The sequence below is a fragment of the Pristis pectinata genome, chromosome 24, assembly GCF_009764475.1.
Source record: "Pristis pectinata isolate sPriPec2 chromosome 24, sPriPec2.1.pri, whole genome shotgun sequence".
Taxonomy (NCBI): Eukaryota; Metazoa; Chordata; class Chondrichthyes; order Rhinopristiformes; family Pristidae; genus Pristis; species Pristis pectinata.
Window position 1 is genome coordinate 2,063,361 of NC_067428.1, and position 9,151 is coordinate 2,072,511.

The following is a 9,151-nucleotide window of genomic DNA, read 5'->3' on the forward strand; positions in this document are numbered from 1 at the left end:
TCTTCATGGTCCTGTTAGAGTGGAGAGCAAGGCTGGCAGGAGTAGGGAACCCTGGATGACGAGGGATATTGAGGGTCTGGTCAGGAAAAAGGAGGCATGGGTCAGGTACAGGCTGCTAGGATCAAGTGAATCCCGGGAGGAGTATAGGGGGTGTAGGAGTGTACTCGAAGGAAATCAGGAGGGCAAAAAGGGGGCATGAGATACCTTTGGCAGGGAAGATCCAAAGGGATTTTATATGTTCATTAAGGGAAATAGAGAGATAATCTAGAGAGAGAATAGGGCCCCTCAGACCTAAGTGGACATCTACGTGTGGAGCCACAGGAGAAGGACGAGGTCCTCAATGAGTATTTCTCCTCTGTTTTTACTGTGGAGAAAGATATGAAGACTTTGGAACCTGAGATAGTTGATGGGGATGTCTTGGGGATAGTCTGAGATACAATAAGGGAGGTACAGGACGTCTTAAAATGTATGAAGGTAGTTAAATCTTCAGAAGGCCTGTCCAATTATATTCAGGAACACTGTGGGAGGCAGGAGAAATTGTGGGAGCCCTGGCTGAGATATTTGCATCACTGCTAATGTCGGATGAGGTGCCAGGGGACTGCAGGGTGGCTAATGTTGTGCCTTTATTTGGGACCAGTAAGCCTAATATCTGTGGTAGGTAGGTTACTGGAGAGGATTCTGAGGGATAAGATATACATGCGTTTGGAAAGAACAGGGTTGATAAGGGATAGTCAGCACTGCTTTGTGTGTGGGAGATCACATCTGAATTTGATTGAGTTCTTTGAAGAAGTAACCAAGAAGGTCGATGAGGGCAGGGTGGTAGATGTGGTCTATATGGACTTCAGTAAGGCCTTTAAGGTTCCACATGGTAGGCTGGATGGAAAGTTAGATCGCATGGGATCCAGGGAGAGCTGGGTCATTGGATACAGAATTGGCTTGATGGTAGGAAGCAGAGGGCAATGGTGGAAGGTTGTTTCTCGGACCGGAGGCCGTGACTAGTGGTCTGGGTGCAGGGTGTAGTTGGAGAGACGTAGCTGTTACTGGGCAGTGCTGTGGGTCTTGGCTGGTGTCAGTATCTCTGCTCCACACACAGTGTTTCATCCTCTCCTCTCCCTCTCTCACAGTCCCCGTGGTCAGGAGCACTGAGAGACGTTGCTGTGAGGATGGACCGGACCACTGCAGGAACCGGCATCAGCGGCAGTGGTTGTTCACATGATAACTCTCCCTTCAGGGCTCACGTTTACTTTTTGGGATGGTATTTATTTGTATATATTGTAAAGTCACTGTAAATACCGTGTACAGTCGCTGCATTAACCCAATGAACTTGACTATTGAGCATTGTGTATTCCCAAAATAATAGCCTTTTCTTTTCATATGTTACGACAGTCAAAGCCATCCATGGGCTTCCCGCTCCCTTCCCGGAACACGTTTCCTCACTGCTGGCTTCCAAACCCTCTCAACCCCGGCCCGATCCCCTCCCTGACCCCCGCTCACTCCAGCCCAGTCTTCCCAACCTCCAGCTCTGCCTCCGCTCCCCCTCATGTCGACACACTCCCACCCAGCTCTCCAGCCCACAGGAAGTTGAGGGGTGTATGGGGGGGGTGGAGGGTGGGGGGGTAGGGTGGGGTTAGGGTGGTGTGTTGGATGGGGGGGGGTTGTGTAGGTGGGGTTGGGGGGAGGGGATTGGGGTGGAGTGGGTGAGGTAGGGGGTGGGGAGGTGTGGGGTTGGGGTGGTGGGTGGGGAGGAGGGGGTTGGGTGGGTGGGGTTTGCGGGAGTGGGTGGGGGGGGGTGAGTGGGGCCTCCCTGGATGGAACAGCGGTCCATCGCCAGCCATTACTCCGTCCTCACCTGGGCCCCTCCCAGGGCACCGGGGTCAGAGTGAACCGCTCCGGGGACACCAGCTGCACAGCTCGGCACGACGACACACGACCGTGACACACCATCCCATCGCCAGCCCCTCGCGCGCGGGGAGGGGGGCAGGCGGGTAGTGGGGTCAGAGCAGCCGCACAGTGAAGGAATGGCTGGGAGACAGCAGGCAAAACACAAAGAGGTCGGGAACAGGCCTGGGGCGGGTCAGAGGTCGGGGGAACCTGAGATAGGCCAGAGGTCGGGGAATCTGGAGCAAAAAACGAACCACTGGAGGAACTCAGCAGGTCGAGCAGCATCTGTGGGGGTGGGGGGTGGGGGAAGGTATTGTCGACGTTTCGGGTCGAGAACCTGCGTCAGGGCTGAGAGGGGAGATGGCCGGTGTAAAGAGGTGAGGGGGAGGGGTGAGGCGGGGGCTGGTAGGTGGAAACATAAGGAAAAAAGATTTTAGGCAAGTAAGGGGAGGGGGAAGGGGAGGGGAGGGGGAGGGGAGGGGGAGGGGAGGGGGAAGGGCAGAGACGGGAGCAGTGGTCGGTGATGGGTGTCGGTAACGAGGGGGCAGGGGCGGGAAAGGTGGAGAAGGGACGGACCCTGGGTGGACCGGTGGGAGTGGGAAAGGAACACCAGGGCGGTGGGTCACCTGGGATTGGAAAATCCAATGTTTAAGTGGAATACGAGGTGTTGTTCTTCTGGTTCGTGCTGGGCCTCACCTTGCCTGTGGAGAAGGCCGACTGACAGGTCAGTGTGGGAAAGGGACGGGAAGTTACAGTGACAGGCAATGGACAGCTCAAGACGGCTGTGGTGGACCGAGCACTGGTACCGAGGGAGCTCAGACCCACTGACTGTACCGAGGGAGCTCAGACGCACCACCTGTACCAAGGGGCTCAGAGCCACCCAGACTGTACCGAGGGAGCTCAGACCCACACCGCCTATACCGAGGGAGCTCAGACCCACTGACTGTACCGAGGGAGCTCAGACGCACCACCTGTACCAAGGGGCTCAGAGCCACCCAGACTGTACAGAGGGAGCTCAGACCCACACCGCCTGTACCGAGGGAGCTCAGACTCACCACCTGTACCGAGGGGCTCAGAGCCACCCAGACCGTACCGAGGGAGCTCAGACCCACACCGCCTGTACCAAGGGAGCTCAGACACACATGGACTGTACCAAGGGAGCTCAAACCCACTGACTATACCGAGGGAGCTCAGACTCACCACCTGTACCAAGGGGCTCAGAGCCACCCAGACTGTACAGAGGGAGCTCAGACCCACACCGCCTGTACCGAGGGAGCTCAGACTCACCACCTGTACCGAGGGGCTCAGAGCCACCCAGACTGTACAGAGGGAGCTCAGACCCACACCGCCTGTACCAAGGGAGCTCAGACCCACTGACTGTACCGAGGGAGCTCAGCTAGCAGCCACAGAATTCCACTGTACAGGAACGTGGGGGTAGGGACAGATCTGAAGCAGGACAGCCCTTGCAAACCACGGGTGCACTGGCTCCTGACGGCAGGTTCAGCCGCTGGTCCAAGCGGGTAGTGGGAGAACAGTCAGTGCTGAGTGTGGGGAATGTTCTCCAGACCCACCAGGACAGCAGTGTCTGGGTCTCAGTGAACCTCACACAGACACTTCCTATCACCGCATGGAGGTGGGGGGTGGTTAAAGTGTTTCTGCAGTCTTAGATGAGTAAACAGCTGTTAAAATATGCCTTTAACACTTCACCTTTAACAATTCACCCCTACCTCAAGTGTGCAGCTGGTCACTCGGGGGCTCTTCGGGGCAGGGAGAGGAGCCCACCGATTCAGACCGGTGGCGCTTCCAAAGCTTCCACTTCTCCCTGGAGTCGCTGGGGTTACTGGCGGGCACTTGGAGCTGGGCCAGGGTTTGATGTCCAAGGGATTGTTTATGCCCTGATGTGATGTGCTGTTTACCTACCAAGAACTCCCTCATCAATCACACGGCCTCAGCTTGTGAGTAAATAAGGGAGTGTCTGTAACCAAAGACAAAGGGCAGGATGTGAGGAATTCGTTACATGGGCTTCATTTTCCAGTAAGTGAAGCCCATGTAACTAAAACAGCTGGTAAATCTGGAATTGAAGGATTCCTGGAAAAACAGGCAAGACGTTAGAGCAAACAAGATATAGTAATGTCGGAGAGCAGCCTCTCCCTGTGTAATCGATGCCCTGGGGACGTGTGTGCGCTGCTGGGGTAGGTGTACGTTGGCCGTCCCACACACCCTGAGGAAAAGGGGCAAGTCTGGTCAGCTGAGGGGCTGCCAATCCCGGCAGGGTCCGAAGCAGCAGTTCTGACGTGGTGGGACGGGAGTCACGGACAGTCCACACTGGGAAAGGACACCACCATTCCTTCCTGAAGCCACATTAGTGAACCAAATGGTTCCAATAGTTTCGGCTATTTTACTGACAACTCCCTTTTATTATCAGATGAACTGGGTAAAAGTGAATTTTGAGCATTCAGTAATTAGTTAGGCAAAACTTCCGAATTAAGGCCCAACACACTCTGCAAAAATGTCTCACTGTCAACACCCAAGTCCTGTGTGTCAATAAGTGATTAAACTAATGATTCATGCTCAGTACAGAGAGAGCAGAGCGGTGATGGTATTCCCCACAGATCTGGGTCCAATACTGTGCTTTGAAGGTTCTCTGGTGCAAGTCAGTGGGCATCAAGGGGTTGGAGTGACACCTTGCACGGAGGAAGATGGTTGCGGTTGTCAGAGGCCGGGAACCTCAGCCCCCGGACATCACTGCAGAGTTGCTCAGCGCAGAGTCCTGGACCCAGCTGCTTCATCCTGTCATCTTCCTTCCATCAGTGTTAATATCCTGGGGTCACCACTGACCAGACACCGAACAAGACCATCTGCGAAGGTGCCGTGACCATCAGAGCAGGTCAGAGGCTGGGTATCCAGCTCCTGACAGCCCACAACCTTCCCGTGATCCACAGGTACATGTCAGGAGTGTGACGGAGCACTCTCCACTTGCCTGGATGACTGCAGCTCCAGAAGTTCGGCACCCTGACCATCCAAGACTAGCCGGCTTGTAAATCGGCATAACATGAAGCACCTTAACCATTCACTCCCTCCACCGCTGCCCCACTGCAGTGAGCACCTCCCTCCACCACCTCAAAAATGAGCTGGAATTACTCACCCCGGCCACTCCGGGGTGTCTCCCAAGTTAGTGACCACTACAGCCGACAATGACAATGGCAGCAGGAGCGATGGGAACACCATCCCCTCCGTGCCCCACTACAAGCTGACCTGGTCGTGTATCACCAGTCCTTCAGCACAGTTGGATCTAACTCCCAGGACTTCCCACCCAACAGGTGGCTCACGGGCAGCTAGGGATGGGTAATAAATGCTGCCCTGGGGACGAGGGGCACCGAAAGCAGCAGGTCCCAGCCTGCCCAGTGTCTGAGCTTCAGTGTCACTGTCTCCCCTTCACTCTGACTGGGGCAGGAGGGCTGTGGGTCCGGGGTAGTGAGCTGACCGATTCCCCTTGGTCCTACACTACATTGTAGCTTTGTGCATGACAGCAAAAGATATAGAGGCAGATTCGGCCCCTCCTGCCTGGTCTTCCATTCAATAAGGTTGTGGCTGATCTTTTACCTCCATACTGCTTCCTACACTAACCCTATATCCCTTGGTTTCCTCAACATCCACAGATCTGTTGATTCCTGTCCTGAATGTACTCAGTGACTGAGGAAGTCTGACGGAGATATTTAGAGTCATGGAGTTTGAAGACAGAGTAGAAAGAGAGAATAGTGGAGAGGTCAAGAACGAGAGGATGTCCAATAGGGGGATAGACAATCAGAGGAAATGTTTTACGCAGCGAGCGGTTGGGTCTGGAATGTGCTGCCGGGGAAGGGGTGGAGGCGGATACTGTTGTGGCGTTCAAAAGGAGCTGGATACGTATCTGAAAAGAAAGCATTTACAGGACAATGGGGAGAGGCGAGAAGATTGGGACAAGTTAGATTGCTCTACATGGAGCCAGTACAGACTTGATGGGCCAAGTGGCCTTTGAACCATTCTGTGATTGTGATTCAGTGCCTCGGATTCAGTTGAGAGTGACCAAAGTTGATCCAAGTCGTTTGATCCGAGTCCCGCCGTGATTGTACCTTGGGATTTGGATCTGGGGGTTCACAGTGGCTTTGTCTGGGTGAGACGGTATGAGTATAGCAGGTGGCGTTGGCGCGGTGCTGCGGCGAGTGGAGCTACTACTTCGCTGCTCCGACAACCAGGTTCGATCCCCGCTTCTGGTGCTGTCTGTGTGGAGTCTGCATGTTCTGTGACTGAGGGTTTCCTCCAGATGCCCTGGTTTCCCTTCCACACCCCAAAGCTGTGCAGGTTGATAGGTTAATTGGCTGCTACGGAACACATGAACACAAACTAAAGTCACCTTTGGTCATTTTCAACTAAATGCAAGCAACCAGGCAGAAGGCCACTTGGCCCCTCTAGCCTGTCCCGCCGTGCAATATGATCATGGCTGATCTACTCCTCCTCTGTGCCAGAGCCCTCAATCCCCCAATCTTTCACAAATGTATCTACTGCCACTTCAAGTACTTCTAATGATCCGGCCTCCACAACTCTCTGAGGAGGAGAATTCCAGAGATTCACCACGCTTTCTGAGAAGATATTTCCATCGACCTCAGTTTTTAAAGACTGGCCCCTTATGTTGAAACGATGTCTTCTTGTTCAAGACTTTCCCACTAGTGAAAACATCTTGACATCTACCTTGTGTTTCAATAAGATCACCCCTCATTCTTCTAAACTCTGAAGAATACAGACCCAACCTGTTTAACCTTTCTTCATAGGACTATCCTCTCATCCCAGGAATTATCCTGGTGAATGTCTTTAGGACTTGTCTTCAATGTTACTTTATCTTTTCTTATGCAAGGAGACCAAAATTGTGCACAGTGCCCCATGTGTGGCCCTGTTCAATTGTAACAAAGTTGTAATAAATTGCCACCAGTGTGGTGGTGAGGGGTAGAATCTGGGAGGAGTTGGTGGGAATGTGGAGAGAATAAAATGGGAGTAGAATAGGATTAGTGTGGATGGGTGTTTGATGGTTGGCACGGAGTCAGGGGGCTGAAGGACCTATTTGTGTGCTGTATCTCTCTATGTCAATGAGATGCTCTGTGTGCACTAACCAAATGCACCTCACCTGCTGGGCACAGCCAGCTTGGTGTTGCGCCCTTGGACAGTTCAGGTTTAATTAAATTGTTCTTTAGTGAAAGGGGACCAGCAAGTTCTCAACACAAGTCGAATACTTTCTGCTGAGGTCTCGGTGCCTATACAATGCAGCACTGATCCTGTACATCAGCCAGCAGGGAACCAGCCCTCGATCAACATTGTCTCCACACAAGCCCACTTGCCTCTCCTTGCCCACAGCGTCAGTTTGTGTGGGATCTGGAACTGGAAGCCCACCACTTGCAGCTTTGCCTTTGCTTCCCTCTGTAGCCGATGGAAGATTTCTTGCTGTTGCAAAGCCCTGTGTTGGGGGTGGGGGTGGGGGTGGGGGGGACACTGTTTATACATTCTGTGACACTCTGCCAAGCCTGTCTGGCAACTAGCCTCCTCCGTTGCTGCCGTTTCCAGGGCGACCACAGCAAGGGCTGCAGATTGTGCCAGTCTGACAGTCGACACAGACAGCCTGGCCGATCGAGCGACTGGCAAACACTGCGGGCTGGCAGGGAGTCTGGTGCTGGGGGCTTCCTCATCTCCAATAACGTCCAGCTGTCTCACGCACTGCATTATATATCCAGGTTACAGGTCTCCCCTAGTATTATGTATCCATGTTACAGGACTCCCCTAGTATTAAGTATCCAGACTACTGGGCTCCTCTAGTACGACTGAGATACAAGAGACTGCAGATGTTAGAATCGGGAGCAACACACAAAGCGCTGGAGGGACTTGGCAGATCGAGGGGCATCTATGGAGGGAAATGGACAGTCGACATTTCGGGTCGAGACCCTTTACCTGGACTGAACCCACTCTCTCCTCCCCCACCTGCCTATCATGCCCCTCCCTCACCTGGATCCACCTATCGCTTGCCAGCTCTCGCTCCAGCCCTTTCTACCACCTCGTTATACTGGCTATCCCCCCTATCCTTCAGACTAAGAGTTGACAGGACTTTGACAAGGTCCCGCATGGTAGGCTGGTCCGGAAGGTTAGATCCCATGGGATCCAGGCTGCGTTGTACCTGTACCTCACCACACCTGTGCACATGACAATAAACTCCACTTGACTTGCCTTAAGCCAAATGGATACAAAATTGGCCTGGTTGTAGGAGCAGAGGGTAGTAGTGGGGGGCTGTTTTTCAGATTGGAGGGCTGTGGTGTGCTGCAGGGATGGGTGCTGGGTCCTCTGCTGTTAGTACAGCACAGGAACAGGCCATTCAGCCCACCATGTCTGTGCCGACCTTTTTGTCCATCCACACGAGTCCCATTTGCCCACATGAGGTTGGTATCCTTCTGTGCCTTGCCTGCTAGTGTCAGTCTAAAACGCAGTGATTGTATCGGACTCCGCCACCTCCTCTGGCTGTGTGTTCCAGATACCAGCCAAAGGCGGACAGTAGTGCGGCTAGTGGAGCCACTGCATCACAGCACCAGTTCGATCCTGACCTCCGGTGCTGTCTGCGTGGAGTTTGCACCTTCTCCCTGGGACCGCATGGGTTTCCTCCTACATCCCAAACACGTGCAGGCTGGGAGGTCAATTGACCGCTGTAAATTGCCCCTAGTGTGTAGGTGAGGGGAAGAAACTGGAGGGGGTTGATGAGAATGTGGGGAGTGTAGGATGAATGTAATTGGAAGGTTGATGGCTAGCATGGACCAGTTGGGAACAAAGGGCCTGTTTACATGCTGTATGGACTCTAAAAGCTTACCTCTCAGATCCCCTTTAAAATTCACCTCTCACCCATACCTCGTTGCTTTTGATAGCCCTGCTGTCAGAAAAAGATTTTGATTACCTACCCTATCTGCACCTCTCATAATCTTGTATACCTCCATCGGCTCGTCCCTCAGTCTCCTTCACCCTGGGAAACAAGCCCACCCTATCCAATCTCTCCCCTTAACTGAAGTTGTCCAATCCAGGCACCATTCTGGTGAATGTCCTCTGCACCCTCCCCATGCAATCACACTCATTCTCCAGTGTAGTGACCAGAATGCCACACAATACTCCAAATGCAACCTAACCAGTGTTTTGTCAAGTTGCAACATAACATCTATGCCCCCACCTATGCCATACGCCTTCCTCACCATCCTATAGACCTGTGTAG

At 53.3% G+C, this 9,151-nt stretch overlaps 1 protein-coding gene and 1 long non-coding RNA gene across 9 annotated transcripts in view; one reads left to right on the top strand and one right to left on the bottom strand.

Annotated features, from left to right (window-relative positions):
• The window catches only part of LOC127582547 (lipoprotein lipase-like), a 140,591-nt gene extending 139,241 nt beyond the window's left edge, over window positions 1-1,350 (top strand). For 3 of the 4 annotated variants that reach the window (XM_052037896.1, XM_052037894.1, XM_052037895.1), the window contains exon 10: window positions 1,125-1,331. In XM_052037896.1, coding sequence (XP_051893856.1) covers window positions 1,125-1,146 — 22 coding nt within the window. In that variant the 3' untranslated portion in view covers window positions 1,147-1,331. Of the gene's footprint in view, window positions 1-1,124 lie in introns of all 4 variants that reach the window. The other variant, XM_052037892.1, reaches the window with a different exon arrangement.
• The window catches only part of LOC127582549 (uncharacterized), a 118,113-nt gene extending 114,399 nt beyond the window's left edge, over window positions 1-3,714 (bottom strand). For all 5 annotated transcript variants that reach the window (XR_007958127.1, XR_007958125.1, XR_007958122.1 and 2 more), the window contains exon 1: window positions 3,609-3,714. This is a non-coding gene — a long non-coding RNA (uncharacterized LOC127582549). The remainder of the gene's footprint in view (window positions 1-3,608) is intronic.
• Window positions 3,715-9,151: the final 5,437 nt, after the last annotated feature.